Source organism: Pavona decussata, unplaced genomic scaffold (assembly GCF_977016875.1).
Source record: "Pavona decussata unplaced genomic scaffold, jaPavDecu1.1 SCAFFOLD_79, whole genome shotgun sequence".
Lineage (NCBI taxonomy): Eukaryota > Metazoa > Cnidaria > Anthozoa > Scleractinia > Agariciidae > Pavona > Pavona decussata.
The window spans coordinates 235,196-252,710 of NW_028145497.1; the positions used below are offsets into that span (position 1 = coordinate 235,196).

The following is a 17,515-nucleotide window of genomic DNA, read 5'->3' on the forward strand; positions in this document are numbered from 1 at the left end:
GCTAAAACACAAATAAGTCTGTCAAACGTGGAGTCAAATGAAAATGACGAAAAGATCGGTCTTATATCAAGTGTACCCGAATTCAGGGTTAGGTGCTGTAGTGATTGTTCATTGGGATGCCTGTGTAACCCCTGCTTTATTGCATGTTGGGATTGAAGTGAAATACAACATGGCGGAATGAAACGTGCTTGAGTCGTTTCTGAGGATTATCCACTTCCATTGGGGACTAGTCTGGAGTTGACTTGTCCCCAGTAGTCTTCATGCAGCCTTGCGCTCCCTTTGTCGGGACTAGGGACGAGTCAGAGTCTGGAGTGCAGACATTACAGGTGCCTATCAACAAAACGCTACTGCGAAAACGATGACAAAGTCGCAAAGCTCAGTTTCATTCGTCTTTGCTGGAGAAGATCAACATGGATAAACACGTCCAAGAAAAGCTTGAGAACGAAAACCCATCTTTCTGTGATTGTTTTTCAGCCGGCTTGAGTGGATGGCCATTGACGCTCAGGCTGACTTGGGCGCACAAATGTCCTTATTTGTTGCGGAGAACTGACCAAAGATGGAGGAAATTTTACGAAGCATTAGTCTGGACGTGATTTTAGGGAAAACTGCCCACAATTTTATTATGATTACGTGAATTTGCCTTCTAAAGTGACCCTGGTACATCATCTTGTGTCGTTAAGTTGATTACGTTCATTCTATTTACTGTTTTTGAATTGCTACACTGTAGGAATTTGCTCTTTTGTTACTTAAGAGTTACTTATCTCGCGATAACAAGTACAACAGAATCTCGAGTATCTGCAAAGATATATTCATTTGTAACAAATTAGACTCATGTTTTCCTTCATCTTTGCTCGGCAAAGTTTCGCAACCGCAAATGCGAAATTAAAACCAAAAAACAAAAAAAAGCAAGTAATATTTAGAATATCGTTGTTGTTTATTAATCTACCATTACCAAGTTTATACATGGATTGTAAATCACATATCATATTTACTACATAAAAGTGCAATATACGAAGAGGGAATAGGGCGATTACGACAAAGCTTCAAACTGAAGCTCAATTTCAAAACTGAAGTCCGAGTAGGAATGGCCGAATGGGACGGTATTTTCCGGTTGTTCCGATTTTCCGGAACGTTGTGACGACCTCGCGAGGTATACCCAAAATCCCGAAATTTTATTCCGAAAAATTTCTGCTCCATTCAACTCCTCAGCCTGAATTTTAGGGAATTTTTCGGTGAATGGAAAGTGCCCATTTACGTGCTCGCATTGTTATTGTTGATTTGGTTCCTTTTTTTCTTGCTATATGTAAGACACAATATATAGGGATAAATGTGATGGAATATTTTTTTATTCCATTGCCCATATGCCACACATGACATTCCAATCCTAGCAGTATGCAGGATGTTTGTCCCATGAACCTAGTTTAACGGCCTTAGCTCCCACGAGTCTCCTGTAGCTCAGTGGTAGAGCATCCAAACTAGTAATCGGAAGGTCTTAGGTTCGACTCCTAATAGGAGCACTCGGATTTTACCCGGGGAATCTACTTCACAGCTTTTTTTCACGACTGTCACATGCCAATCGCTCCCATTATACATACTACGGGAATTGCTTCCCCCACTCCTTGAAACAGAAACTTACCACCCATACGAAGACTAAAACTTCAATCGAAGCTTTGCTGGAGTTGAAAATCCAATACGAATGCAAGTCAGGGCATCCTCGGAGACCCAGGGGCAGTTAGTCGGGTGGAAGGGATTTTCTTGGGCGAAAGTTTAGTACTTTCGCCTACGAAAATCCCTTCTACCCGACTAACTGCCCCTGGGTCTCCGAAGATGAAGTCAGGGCACCTTATAGGAAACCAAACGATGAGTGGCCTGATCTTGAGTTGATTTCCTGGTAGCCTGAGAACAGGCTCCCAAGTGGGGTAAAGGCCGAAGACAAAAATCGACACGCTGTTTTTTCTTTTCGCCCTATACTCTAATTGGGAGCATGTTCACAGGTTATTTCCTAGAAACTATGGCCTCGTGAATGCGATCAATAGGAAAGTAGAGTACACCAACTCAAGGACTTACGCATGAGTGTTTTGCGGTGCAAGAATAGGAGACTACTGTCAAGACAATAGTTATATTACCTCACCGGCTGGTTTAAGTGATATGATTGGTTGCGTACTCAAAGTATACAGCGCGATATACCATAAACTACCTTACTTAGAAAACACATGTTTTATTTCTGTCATTAATAAGACAATTATACCACTCAATCGCTTAGTACATTTATTCATAGGTATACTGTGTGCCTCGTCAAGTCAAACATATGCACGGATATATCTCCGTAGAAACCATTTGTTCCGAAAACGAAACAGTGATATGATTGGTTACGTACTCAAGGTATACGGCGCGATATACCATTAACTACCTTACTTAGAAAACACATGTTTTATTTCTGTCATAAATAAGACAATTATACCACTCAATCACTTAGTACATTTAATCATAGGTCTACTGCGTGCCTCGTTAAGTCAAACATATGCACGGATATATCTCCGTGGGAACAGTGATATGATTGGTTACGCACTCAAGGTATACGGCGCGATATACCATTAATTACCTTATTTAGAGAGGCGCGCTTTTTTTTTTCTGTCATTGATGACACAATTACACCACTTAATCACTTAGTACATGAAATTATAGGTCTACTGCGTGCCTCGCAAAGTCAAACATATGCACGGAAACATGTCCGTTGAAACCATCTGTTCCAAAAACGGAACAGTGATATGATTGGTTGCGCACTCAATGTATACGGCGCAATATACCATTAATTACCTTACTTAGAAAGGCCGCGTTTCTTTCTGTCATTAATAGCACAATTATACCACTTTATCACTTAGTACCTGAAATTATAGGTCTACTGCGTGCCTTGCAAAGTCAAACATATGCAAGGATATATGTTCGTTGAAACCATCTGTTCCGAAAACGAAACAGTGATATGATTGGCTGCGCACTCAATGCCAACCATATACCATTAACTACCTTATTTTGAGAGCTAGGCGCGCCTTTTTTTGTCATTAATAAAACAATTATACCACCAAATTACTAAATACCCGTGTTCAAAGGTCTAATACGTACCTCGTTAAGTCAAAAATATGCACGGATATATGTCCATGGCCGGAAACCATCTGTTCCGAAAACGGAACAGTTTTCCGAGAGCGATCGATACTCGTGGAAATCTTTGAGCCTCGAGAAAAAGATAATGTAATTCCCATTCATATCCAGTTAAAACAAAAATAATAGGGGTTACTGTGTTCATTGTTCATCAGATATTTTCGCTGAAAGCGAGCGCAGGATGGAGACTCAAAGCTCGCGTGGGTTTTGGATTTTTTAGTATTTGCAGGCACCACTTTTCGACAAGCATCTCGATGTCCTCGTTTAGTTACAACAAACGCTCTTTTACCTTGAAGTTTCCAAATAATGTATTTCATCGTCTAGAAATCTGGCGATTATCACTTGATATTAGACAATTATCCCACGAGCGCTTTGAATATGAGATGATAGAAAAGCACCAATTTAATTAGCTATAACCATCCCATATCCAACAGGTAAAAGTGAAGTAATTACGTTGTTAATAACAACCACGAAATATTGCTAGATTTTTCTAATTCTGTTTTGCAAAAAGCAACAGGGAAAAAAAAACCAACCAAACAAACAAAACAGACCAGAATTTTTAACGATGGCTATATTTCTCGGTCATGGTATTATAGCTGAAATCTCATGGTTGCTTAGGCAATCAAAACTCTGGAACTGCATTATCATATCTGATGGATTGTTATTATAGCGCATATATGACTGAGTTTCGTGACATGGTTAAATAACAGCTAGCAGTGATACAAATGAAGGGAAAACATGCCATTGCATGCACGTGACAGTGTACTCAGACCAGTCAACTTTTCAAAACGTATCAGCCGATGTCAAACGCCCTGCCTGAGAGTAAATGGCAATCGACGACACCGTGATCATAATCACAAACAGCCAAAAGAAAATGCGATCCAGCGCGCGAGCAATCTCCTTCCACGTTTCTTGATTCTCTGCATCTTCATTGGCTGTAAAGATAGAAAAGGCCGTTGAAGGTCTTTGCCTCTTCTTCGTAACTTTCCCCATCTCTACATCACCATTTCCTTGGTTTTCGTCTGCTTTTGTTGTTTCCCCGGAGTTTTCTACACCACTTATAGTCGTACCCGGTGGGGTTATGACCTCCCTCTTTCGTCCTTTCCTCCTGAAGCAAGCAATCCCGTTTATCACTGAAAAGTGAATTTGAAGCAATTTTAATCACTCACTCACTCAATCAATCAATCAATCAATCAATCAATCAGTCAGTGAGTCAGTGAACTAGTCCGTCCGTACGTACGTACGTCCATCAGTCAGCCAGTCAGTCAGTCAATCAGTCAGTCAGTCAGTCAGTCAGTCAGTCAGCCAATCAATCAGTCAAGCAATCAATACAAGGATGCACTAAGAAGCAGAAACGTACAATTTGTAACGTATATTGATAGAGGTATTTTTAGCTGTCAGCCGACAAAGGCCTATTCAACAAATAAAGACAATTTCAGGCGGGAATGAAGGTGGGTGAAATTATTCCCAAATAGATTACAGATACAGTCACAAAAGTTCGTGGCTTTCTAGTTTTTTTTTTTTTTTTTTTTTTTTTTTTCTATTTTATTTTATTTTATTTTATTTTTTTCTATTTTATTGTTTTTTTTTTTTTTTTTTTTTTTTTTGCATTTTGAATTTTGAATGAAATAATAAACGCTCAAAGTTCATCTGGTCAGGTTCCACCCAATGCCGGTCTGGATGGGGCTTAAAACTTACCTATCAAATAAGTCATAAATCTTGGTGGCTCGCAAGTGGCGTGGTGCGCCATGAGCACCAGCACAGTAGCGGCCAACGCCAGCCCGATTTCAAACATAACCACAATGTAGTAAACCCCAATCAGTGGTAGCGTGTCTGACTGTTCCGGCAACTGGTCGGTTACAACAACCAGGTAAACGCTGATAGATAAAAGAATGGTAGCACATAGTCCGACTCGCCCGCCGTTTTCCAATGGGATAAAGAAGGTCACAAGAATCAACATACCAATGATCATGCAAGGTACGATTGAAAAGAGGACAAAGAACATGGGCTTGCGTCCGATGAAAAACGAGATAACAACCTCGCGGAATTGCCGGTCTTCGTTTTTGTAGTCTTTGGTCGTGATATCGATACTCCTCAGTGACCAGTAACCATTTGAAATGTTGAGTTTTAGCTCTAAGAAAGCAAGGAGAAACTGCTCAAATATTTGGCGAAAAACATTTTTTGCTAACGTAAAATTGCTCTTAGAATACCGGAAAGAAAATATTAAGGGATTTGTCCAAGGAAGAATGAACTATAATCTGTTTTTAGCGACCTCTCTAAAATACCTAAGAAGAACTTGAAAAAATTGGCCAATTGTTCCAAGTTGTAATCCATTTCCATCCTAGCAATCCGAGTCCAAACATAATTAATAATAGTTTCTGTGCACTAGTAGGGTTATTGTTGACAAAACTGAACCATTATTTTAACGATTCCACCGACTCAAATATGTTTTTTGGCCACTCAAAGTGACACCAAAATGGGTGACACTACCCCTTTAAGCTAATGGTAAAGAAAAGTCCTAGTCAAAACTAGCGAACAAAATCTTTTTGAAGGACCTTTATTGATTAGTAAATACAGTCGACTCCCGATAACTCGAACCCTCGCTAACTCGAACCTCGTGCTAACTCGAACCAATTTTCCTTTCCTTTCAGGTCATTTTCTATATAATTTTACCCTCGATAACTCGAACTCCGGATTACTCGAACCTTTTTTTATTTCCCCTGAAGGTTCGAGTTATCGGGAGTCGACTGTAAACTCGAATTAAAGTTCCCGTTAACCCAGGATTAGCTTAATCGAGCTTTGAACAACTGGGCCCTGAATGATAAATTATTCAACAATTATTCAACGGACGCGCTTTTTGTATGAGGTGATACATAGCCACCATGGCCCTATTTACCCTGAAATATCGCCAGACCTTGCCGATTTCATTTTGTAAGAGAGAACAGAAAGCGATTAAACGGCCTTTATTTCTCTGTCATGGTATATTCCATGGTTGTTAAACCAATCAAAACTCCTGAATTGTGTTATGCAATATGGTCCCGTATTTAATCACAAAGTCTGATTCTTTCGATGATGAGCACAAGCATATTAGGAACTTGAAATTAAAATTGAAACCCACATACCTTTCTCAGGATCATCACTATGGAGGGATTTGGTTTCGATGTCCATAAAAGAACGATCAGCTGTCAGTGAACGAAACACCATATTGCACTTTTGTTTGTCGAAGGGAAAGTACCCCACATTTAGACTACACGTGCTTTCAAAGGAAGCGGGAGATACCCAGGTATTCTGTCCGTCATTATGCACGATTACATATGTGCGGAATTTCTCCAGGTGACCTGCTTGAACGACAGAGCCATCAGCACTGAAAAATATTTATCAAAGGCGGATTGATCGAGTTGAAACAGGGATACTTGTATAAAAAGGACTGAAACATATAAAGTAATAAACGAAGGGAATGGAAAGTTAACTGGAGTAAGAAGGCAATTCTTCGAAGAAACATTACCACAAAGGAAATCTTAAGCTAATTTTAAGGTTCTCCCCCTCCCTGTAACTTGAAGACGATTAGGGTATGACAATCAAACTTGGATATTATACGCACGTTCAGACATATTTCCTTTGAGGTCCGCAAAGTGGAACAATGGCGTCAAATTAACAAATTACTGCGAAAGTTCCTCTACACGGCCACCATCTTGAATTGCTTGATCTCTTTTAATGCGCAAAAAAACCTTTGGAATTGACCCAAAAGTTATTAAAATCAATAAATAGGCTAAAGAATGTGTGAAAGTGTACACTTCACATCAAAGAGGCAACATATGAAGATCTGGAAAAGCGTGCCTGTCAAAACGTTGTTGTCATGGAAGTCTCAAGTCATATGAGCAATCAGTAATCATATCAATATTTAGGGAAAGTCAGAAAGTTCGGTGGTTTTTGCTCTATTACAAGAAAACACCACCAAACGTCCGCTTACCCCTCATATTCAATTGGCAACAAACTTTATGTGACTTGTCAGGGTTCAATCACCAACAGTCATATTTTTACAAGCAGGTTTGTTACTGTAATTTGTTGATTTGGATCACTCTCTGGTCAATTTTGGTTGCCTTCTAAGATTTTGGGTAAATCCAGAAATCGAGGACGCTGGGTCCAAGATGGCCACCTTTAGACAATAATGACGCGGTCCCCACACCATTTGACCTTACCTTCTCCTTTAACTGATCTCATAGAAAATACTTTTGTGTTCACTTACCAGTTACCTTCCAGGCTTCATTGTGATTGATTATTTGCCATAGGGACGGGCGAGGGCGAATACCCTATATAGTATCGAGTTAATACTTAAAAACCTGTTCTAAGTAACAAAAGCACTGCACGAAGGGTTTTGAGGAACGTTTTAATCACAAGAAGTAAAGCATCCCTGATATTCCGATAAACTAAACTAAGATAAGTAATGTTTGAATTAAGAGAGCGAGTCTTGTGCATCTAAATTTCTCTTCAATTCTCAGGGGAATCGATTTTCTTGACTAAAATCCAAGAAAAACGGACTTACTTGTTTTCCAGCACGATATCTGGAACCCATATCTTCTTTGGATCCACAAGAATACGTTTTATTCCGCCATAATTTACAGGATCCCATTGCAGGAACGGATTAATCCAATTCTATAAAGCAATGCGTGGAAAACAAGGTGGGCCTTTAGTATTCGTTTTGAGTTCGGTTTGGTGTTTTTATCGACCTATCATTCGACAAGCACAGAAATTATACTACGGTAAAGAAAGTTCGGAAACGATATTTACATGCTTTAGGTCATTCCAGGCGCTCGATCTAATTTCTTATGACTTAACCCAAATATATCCGAGAAGTATGCACAATTTTGGGGACATGGAAAAAACAAAACAAAAGTGCGGCAAAGTGAAGTGTTTAAATTGGGAAAAAAAGCAATTCCATTGTGAAGTAATTTATTTCCGTACTGACATTTGAATTGTGAACAAATTTTAAGCTGAAAATTTAAGGTATTTAACGTTAAGATGGCGATAATTATGATGATGATGATGATGATGATGATGATGATGATGATGATGATGATGATGCAACTATCTGCAATATAGAAGGATAAATCTTACCTGTTTGATGACAGTTTCCGTGGTAATCACTTGAGCTCTATTGTTCTGGAAAGTCAAACACAGAAAAGGTACATGCCATAAAAATTGTCGACTGTTAGCGGAATTCAGTGGCTTATCAGCTGCCATATTTATATTGTTGTTATGTGATTCATTGGTCTGTATTCGGTTGTGTCAGTGTATCGCAACTGGCATAGAAAAATGCCACTCGTAATTAGCACCCAGCCGTACATATTGTAGTGAAATCAAGATGAAATCACCACCTTTTTGGTTCAAGAACCCAAGAAACTTGACATTCAGAATAGATGTAGCCTTAAACCGGATTTTGTGAACGTCATTTTTTTAATATAGTGAGTTCTGAATTGAACTTGATAGGATGACTTTTATTTAAAAATATGGTGAATTCATCAGTACAGAATGAAATTGACGAACTCTATCATAAATATTCTATATATATATTCTTTAAACTTTACTCTAATATTAAAAACTACCTGGAAAGTACTGCTTTACTGTGGTTGCAAGAATATAATTAGTAAGCGAAAAACGGCTGTAAGGGTATGGATGATGATCGATCGCAAAAATACCGCACCATTATAGCGAAAGCTGTTTTGCAGAAAGTTTGTGTGAGACAGTTTTTTCACGGAGTTTCTCAACGAATATTCACTTGGATGCTACTACGGTTAATAAATAGTTCACTTAAATGTTCAGTTGTAGGACTATGTAAACATTTGAAAAGTGCTTGTTCATTTTAAAAGGATTAACATTCCCTGCTTACCACTTCAGTCAATGCCTTGAATTCCACTTCAAAGTTGACATTTATGACATCAGATGGTTTCAACACTGGACGCACCATTCTGTCATACTCCTTAAATAGCGTCTGCCTCAACAGGTATTCTGGTTCTTGGCTCATTTTTTTTCCTGCCTGCCCTGAAACGGCTTAAACACAAGAAATGTACCTGTAAGCAGATAGGCTGATCCTCCGATAGAAAGAGAGGCAAAAATTACGAAGGAAGAGAGGGAGGGAAGCTGGTGCATTATTATGTTTTCCCAAAAATGCCTACAGTGGAGAAATATTTCAAGGCATAATTGTAATGACAAAAAGATAGACACGTTCCTCCATAACAGTGCCTACGAGGTTTAAAAGAGTCGTCAAAGCGATAAATTTGTTTCGTCGAATAAGGATCTATTTACATACAGATGTATAGTGTTTGAAAGCGTACCATTGCCAGATGTAATTTAAAACCACTAGTTAAAAAAAAGCAAGTCACCAATTCTTAAGGAATAGTTCAATGGTTCATCAGCTAAGCACTGTTCTTTGAAGTTAACTTTACATTGGAAGGCATTGATAATCGTGGAAGGACGATGACTCCTGTAAGGTTTTGCTTGTTTTGACAAAACGTTTTGGACTTAAAAAGATAGGCAACAATTATCTTTGCGGTGGTTGGTTAATTAAAAGACAAAATACATCAGAGTACCCTAAAACGAATGTCACATGCAGCGTTCACCAATCAGAGGACGACGCTGCTTTTAAAGTTTTATTTGTCTCGAACATCGGATTTTTTTAGCCAACTTTATGGCTTCTTCAATTAAAATCAACAATATCGTCCAAAGTGCGATCCATGCGTATAGCAACAAGCTCAGGAAATCACACACCATTCCCAAAGGGACTGATCATTTCCCTAGTAACAAAATTGATCTCATGATCAAAATCGTGACGTAGTTTCGATTGATCGTCTGACACATTAGGTGATTCAGCGGTTCCCTTCAGGAAGAGAAGGAACGCGGACATATCCTGTGATCTTGTGTAAGCTGGCAATAACATCAATTATATTTCTAAGGATACAAACGAAAACAAGATCTTATAATATCATTATTCTTGTTTTACAGACCTCAAGATGAGGTCTGGACAAACATTTCGCTTTATAGGAATGCTTCTCTCTGTATTTATTTGCTTAAAGATTGGTTCTGTTTACGATGTTTTAAGGGGCCAAGAAATCCGTTATCACCATGGATAAACAGCAATAGTGAATGGTTACAAACCATTATATTCGTTACCTGTTGACTAATCCCAGCTCAAAGATCGATTAGATCTGATCTTCTTTAGAAACATAAGTTTAGGATCTTTCACGAAACCGTGTCATTTGTACAAGAAATTTTAAGTTGCTCCACTAAGTTGTTATTGGTTATAGAAGAACGATGAATTCGAACAGGGTCGCCCAACGAGAAAATTTAAGCAAAATACTTAAAATATCGTCTCCTGTGTTTCCAAATCATTTTCTGCCCGTTTGAAGGCATATTTATTTCAGCTGATCTGTTCGAACCCCAACTAACAAGTAAAGATCCTGAGGCTCTTAATTTGGTACTAAAACGAGAATTGCCAGTACGTAGGGCCAACCGAACAGGAAATCATTGTCATTGACTAAGTTGTAGATGAACTGAATAGAAACATACCACTTTTGTTATCAGTGAATTTAACGTTTATTAAACATTCAAAAATGGATATGTAGCTAAAAAAACTGGGTGACTAATTTATTAATTTTCTGTGTAGTTGCTTGAATTAGCTAATGAATATAATTTTTGTCATTTCGAATTCTCTGCTGACAGTTTAAACTTTGGGCAATTCTCAGTTATCATTCAAAGTAACCCCACCAGACTCTGTTTGGGCGATAAGCCAGGTTCCTAAATTTCATGTTAACTAGTTAGTTTGTTGCATGATGTCTTATACATGAGGAATATAAACGCTGTGATATTGATGTTCAACTTCCTTGGTGACAGTAGCTAGGAAAATCGGCATAAACTTTAGCACCTAGGGAAAGCAAGATTTCCTTCCATGCCGCGAGAGTGATTAACAACGCGTAAACATTCTTCCCTTCTCTTCCTATACTTGCATCAAAAGAGAAAAGTAAAGGAAGAAAAATTAAAGGTTGTTGAATGAAACGCTCGCGAAATATCGTTAAAAAATCCAGAAGATTTTGATGCGAAAATCTCAAGCCAGTAACAGTTAAGTGCGTGGCCAAAACAAAACCACAAAAATCACTGTTAAAACGTTGATTTCGGGTGATGATGTCGAAACCTATAGATATAGTTTCATTCCAGATGCGATGCTAAGATCCAGTGTCACAGATTGAAACCTACTTTTATTTCCAACGAGCATACGAGCCACGACTGGCGTCCAAGACAAATATATCTCGATAACAGCAAAATTTTGCGGAGCATTCCTTGTAAACCGACTCGTCTGATTCGGTCCATAAAAGCAAAAAGTATAAGAGAATTTCTAGTCGCGAAAACGCCGTCCTTCATTCAGGCATCTCTCAGGACTAATCAATACATTTTCAACGCCCACGTTTGATGCGCAGGAAAGACTATAGAGTAAAACGATGAGTAATAAATGAACTTACCCGGCGATAGGAGAAACAAGAGAATACAACTACGGCAAAGCAACGTCATATCGGCTCGATGACAAGTGCACTTTTGGTGAACTAGAGAATGCATGCAGCAATTAAGCGATTTTTTGAATGTTTTTCTGGAGTCCACATGAAGTGAACCGAAACAGGCGTTTGGTTATCACAGCCGGAAATTATTTTTACGGTTGCCTGGAGTTTTAACGACATTTAATGTTTTGATGTTAAATTTAGTTCACGCTACAAGGGGGTCGCAGAAAAAGGAAACTTTAGTTTTTGCCTTCCTCTCCACTGGTTTTGCACGATTGCACTTGAATTTAAGTGAATTCCAAATCAACAATCTTTCATTGGAATTCCTTAAAGTCAGGATACTTTAAACTGACACAGCTCATTAATAGTGTGTTATATTACATATAAACATTGCATATATTGGCGACCGAATGCCCTATGGAATCAACAAGTTCTTCATAGTTGCCGCTTTTATAAACAGGAAGAAGTTAGGCATCCTTCCGCTCTTAACACGCTTGTTACTTTTTACCAGTTAAAGAATCCATGTTGGGAACAAACTCAATGGTTGACTACAATAATGTTTGCATTATTGTTAGGTAACCAGTGTTGTCTTTCTTTTTATTTTCTCCTTAAAAACGGCTAAGAACCGGACTTTCAGTAAATAATTCACACTAAATATGTTTCCTCACACGTATCTCGAGTTCAGCTGCTAAATGGGTTATACTCAATTGTTTTCGAAGTGTCACCCTGTTGGATGAATTGATCATAACTGAACGCCATAACTGCCTTATGGTGTTTTTGGTCTTTATGTTCGGTGTTTTCTTTTACATCGACAACATTCTTCCAAGTGTGATCCATGCGTACGTCCACAGAACGTTACTGAGCAGTACATTTATTTCTAGACGGCATATGCGTAGCAACAAGCTCAAGAAATCACACACTATTCACGAGTGACTGGCTGTTTTGCTAATTGATCTGATGATCAAAATCGACACAGTTTTGAGTAATTGAAGGAAGAGAAGGAACGCAGACATATCCTGTGTAAGCTAGCAATAACATCGTGATTGGTGTCATCAACAAGTTATTCATAGTTGCCAGTTTGATAAACAGCACGAAGTTAGCTCTTGTATGTTTTACTAGTTTGAGGATCCAAGTTGGGAACAACCTCAATGTCTCACAAATAATGATTGTGTTATTGTTTCGCAAACTTCTGTTGTCTTTCCTTTTATTTTTCCCTTAAAAGCTAAGAATCAGGCTATCAGTAATAAATTCTCCGTCGCTAGACATGTTTCCTCAGCCGTATTTCGAGTTCTAAATGGGTTAAACCCATATATTTGAGGTGTCACCCTATGGGATAAATTGACTATAATAATTGAACGCCATGCATAACTGTCCTATGGCGTTTTCGGTCTTCGTGTTCGGTGTTTTGTTTATTTTATGTTAAACGTATTTCATTATTCCGTCTTTGTTGTATTAAGTGACGTACAAATTCCGACCAAAATTTCCCGTCGTTATTAGTCTTACTATTTATGGTTTACATAACACTGAGATAAAAAGAAAAATTCACATCAGACTTAAAGTGATAACGAAAAATTGGATAATTTCGTCAACGGCATTTCCTTGTTCCAGTCAACACTGTCGCGGAAAATAGACCTAGGCTTTTAATTTTTTTTCACCTTTTCTGTTCAGAAGACATTTAGATTGTCATTGTCATGACACTATTTATCAAGCCTTTTATCTACTGCAAGTGACAATATATCTAACAATTAATTAAAATCGACTATATTGTCCCAAGTGCGATCCATGCGCATAGCAACAAACTCAAGAGATCACGTACTATTCACAAGCAACCGACTGTTTCCTATATATAAATATAACAACTTAGTAATAAAATTGATCTCATGATCAAAATCGACACAGTTTTGATTGATCGTGTGACACATCAGGTGATTCAGTGGTTATCATCACGAAAAGAAGCAACGCGGAAATATCTTGTGCGAGCTAGCAATAACATCCACTATATTTCTATGGATAAACGAAAATGCCATCTTATAATATCATTATTCTGGTGATCATAATCTTCAAAATGAGGTCTGGACAAACATTCACTTCATAGGAATGTTTATTCTGATTTGTTTGTTTCTTTGTTTTTTTACTCAAAGAATGTTTTTGAGAGGCATTAAACACTTTCTTGTTCAATACCCTTAAAAAACCTAGCCACACTCAACATCAGCAGTTGCAAGTAACTCCTTCTTGCAACCGCAATTATTGTTTTTTTCATTCGAATCTTTGACAAATTAGGTGCTGTTGTGGAAGGCCAAGAAATCATAAATTATGGCAATACTGGATTGATTGATAGAGGCTAAAAAAAAAGGAGAGAGCAGAATTGAATGCACCAAATTTGAAGACATTAAATTGTTTACTTGTTGACTAATCCTTGCTTCAACGTCGATGGTACCTTTAACACAAATTTGTTTAGAAGCGTATCACGAGTTGGTACCACTTGTTTAGAAATTTTTAATTGGGCAAAGAAGAACGATGATTTCGATGAGGATCTTTACTTCCCGAAACTCATAATTTTCGACAATAAATTTCAATTTAGTTTATAAGCCAGGTTTACTTTAAAACCATTCTCAGTGTGGTGACAAAATTTAAGAAGCTGTAACTTTTAACACAAAAGAAACGGCTAATAGGACTGAAGCAATGGGAAGTTAGTTTACATGTAATGGAAGTGAAATGCGAAAATACAAATTAGGCAAGCAACATCTATCTCAATAGCTTTTAGCATCTTGCGACTAGGAAATAAAGTTGGGTAAAAGGAGGGTTCACTGATAAAAAAGGAAGAAGCTGATTGTGCTTGTTGACGAGAATCCAAACGAGCTTGTTTCTTATCTCTCCGTTCGTCAACTAACGAATGCTGTTCTTGAGGTTCTAGCACGATTTACGAGCAGGGCCAGCCGAAGAGGAAATCATTGTCATTAATTTAGCTATAGAGGAACTGTATGAAAACTTACCACCTGTGGTTACTGGGATAACTTCTCTGAGCGTTATAAGCTAAGTCCTTGATTTATATTAGGATCAGTAAATTTATCGTTTATTAAACATTCAAAAATGTATATGTAGTTTTTCAAATCACTGATGGACTAATTGACTCAATTTCTGTGTAGGTGCTTGAACTTGCTAATCAGTATAATTTTTGGTCATTCGGCTCGGCTGGCATTTAAAATTTTGGCCAATTCTAAGTTTTTATTCAAACCCCAAAAGACTCTGGTAGGTTAACGGAGTTCCTTAATTTCATTGTAGTTTGTTTGTTGTATAATGTCCTATTCTTGAGGAATATAAAGGCTGTGAAATTAGTTTTGATGTTCAAATTCCTTGGTGACGTAGGTATAAAAATCGGCGTAACATCCAGCACCTAGGGAAAGCAAGGAGTGATTAAAGACGCGTAAACATTGTTCCTATACCTGTCTTAAAAGAGAAGAGAAAGTGAAAATCCAAGGTTGCTAAATGAATGCACGTGAAATACCATTAAAATAATTCCAGAAGATTTTTGATGCAAAAAATTCAAGCGCCTGTAACAGTAAGCGGCTCAAACAAAATAGCGACGGATTTTCTTGTTGCCGACCACGAAACTGTTGAAACAATGATGTGAACAACGGACAACAGCAGCTAAAGGATTGCTTTTCAGTCACCTCGCGTTCAACTTGCCTCCCGAGTGAGGCTGTCGAAACCCAGAGATGCTAAGGTCCATTGCCAGAGGTAAAAACCGACTTTTGTTTCTCACGAGCACACGAGCGCTGGCTTAAAACCTTTGTCCAGGTGACTGACTTCCAAGACAAATATATTTCGAAAACAGTAAAATCTTGAGTAGTCTGTCCAAACCTACTCATCTGATTCGGTTCATTATAAAGCAAATAGAAATAAGAGAATTTCTACTCGCCAAAACTTCGTTCTTCATCCACGCATCTCTCGGGACTACAGTACTTTTTCAATGCCTACCTTTGTTGCTCAGAAAAGACCTACAATCAAAAGAGTCAAAGTAGTAAATGAACTTACCCGGCAATAGAAGATACAGGAGAATACAAATACGACAAATCCACGCCATATCAGCCCGATGACAAGTGCACTTTAATGGTGAACTGGAGAATGCATGCAGGTGAACCGAAACAGGCGTTTTGTTATCACAGCCGGAAATTATTTTTACGGTTACCTGGAGTTTGAATGACTTTTAATGTTTTAATGTTTTGATGTTAAATTTAGTTGATGCTACAAAGGGTTCTGTTAAATAAGGAACCATTTTTGCCTCCCTTTTCACTGGCTTTGCCCGGTTGCACTTCAGTTTTGAGTGAATTTCAAATCAACAGTCTGTCATTGGAATTCCTTAAAATTAGGATGTTTTATAAACTGACACAGCCTATTAAGTGTGTTATATTACATATAAACATTGCACATATTGGCGACTGAATGAGCGGTGGCATCAACACGTTCTTCATAGTGGCCCGCTTTTTATAAACAGGAACAAGTTACGTATTCCTTCGCTCTGTTATAACATGCTTAAAACAGGTTTTACCAGTTTGAGGATCCATGTTGTGAACAGGCTCAATGTTTGACTAATAGTGATTGCGTTATTGTCCGGTAATCACTGTTGTCCGTTCTTTTTGAATTCTCCTTAAAAAAAACTAAGAACAGGACTTTCAGTGATAAATTCAACATCGTCTCCTCACACGTATCTCGAGTTCAGCCGCTAAATGGGTTAAGCCCATGTTTTCACCCTTTTGGATTAATTGATCATAACTGAACCCCATAACTGCCTTATACAGTGGAACCTCGATTTAACGAACCTCTACTTAACGAAGTCCTCGATATAGCGAACGATATTCTATGTCCCGGCCAAAGTTACAGTAAAATGTATGGAACAGAACCTCGATATAACGAACCTCAATACGAATTCTTCGATATAACGAACATAATCCGGAAGCCCAAACGTAAAATCTACCTCGATATAACGAATTACAATGTCAACACGCGACAGAAGATAAACGCTGAACAGATCAACAGTCAACAAATCCTTTAATCCTTATGGTAAAGAGACGGCAACCTTTCAGTCAACGGCTTATTATATGTCATAGACATTGGCACATCAATTAACTTCTGCTCTATCTTCTTTGTCTCTTATTACTTCTGCGGCACTTCTGGGTGACGAAAATTGCATTGAATTGCGTGACAGAAGTCAACTGTGTTACAAATCAATATTTAACTATGACCTCGATATAACGAACATTTTGGTCGGTTCCCGTCAAGTTCGTTATATCGAAGTTTTCGATATAACGAACCCTCGATTTAACGAACAAATTTGGCCGGCGAGGTTCCACTGTAGTGTTTTTGGTCTTCATGTTAGGTGTTTTATTTTAAATCAACAACATTCTTGTAAGTGTGATCGATGCAAAGTTGACAGAACGTTATGTTTCGGGTAACTGGGATGTGCATAGCAACAAGCTCAAGAAATCACACAATATTCACAAGCGACTGACTGTTTTTCTTATTGATCTTATGATCAAAATCGACACAGTTTTAGGGTGCATTCCATTGACAGTATTCCGGAAAAGGAATACATACAATGATGACAAGAAATCCTTCATATGGGGTTTTTGGGGTCACTGGAGTACAAAATCGATGTTAAATTAGCATAGGCCGGCGAAAGTTTGCAGAAATGTCTTCCCAAACGTACTTAGATTAAAAGGAAAATCTAATAGCTATTCCGCTTATTCTTATTCCGGAATACGGTCAATCGAACGCGACCTTAATTCGTCGCCTGAGTCATCGGGTGATGATTCAGT

General features: G+C 38.2%; 1 protein-coding gene across 1 annotated transcript; it reads right to left on the reverse strand.

Annotated features, from left to right (window-relative positions):
* Positions 1-3,825: 3,825 nt before the first annotated feature.
* Positions 3,826-9,186, reverse strand: LOC146476123 (neuronal acetylcholine receptor subunit alpha-5-like). Its single transcript, XM_085114951.1, has 6 exons — positions 9,044-9,186; positions 8,272-8,316; positions 7,700-7,809; positions 6,279-6,520; positions 4,855-5,289; positions 3,826-4,289 (listed from the first exon to the last, which is right to left on the reverse strand). Exons 1-6 carry the CDS (start codon positions 9,176-9,178, stop codon positions 3,940-3,942), a joined length of 1,317 nt encoding a protein of 438 aa, XP_084971077.1. The 5' UTR covers positions 9,179-9,186; the 3' UTR covers positions 3,826-3,939.
* Between the last annotated feature and the right edge of the window lie 8,329 nt (positions 9,187-17,515).

What these genes read in the sequence shown, in the direction of transcription:
- LOC146476123 (XM_085114951.1), bottom strand. Translation starts at nt 9,178, where the DNA reads ATGAGCCAAGAACCAGAATACCTGTTGAGGCAGACGCTATTTAAGGAG. An exon ending in CGGAAACTGTCATCAAACAG is followed by an intron (nt 7,810 to 8,271) that starts GTAAGATTTATC and finishes ATTGCTTTATAG; the next exon opens with AATTGGATTAATCCGTTCCT. An exon ending in GATATCGTGCTGGAAAACAA is followed by an intron (nt 6,521 to 7,699) that starts GTAAGTCCGTTT and finishes AATATTTTTCAG; the next exon opens with TGCTGATGGCTCTGTCGTTC.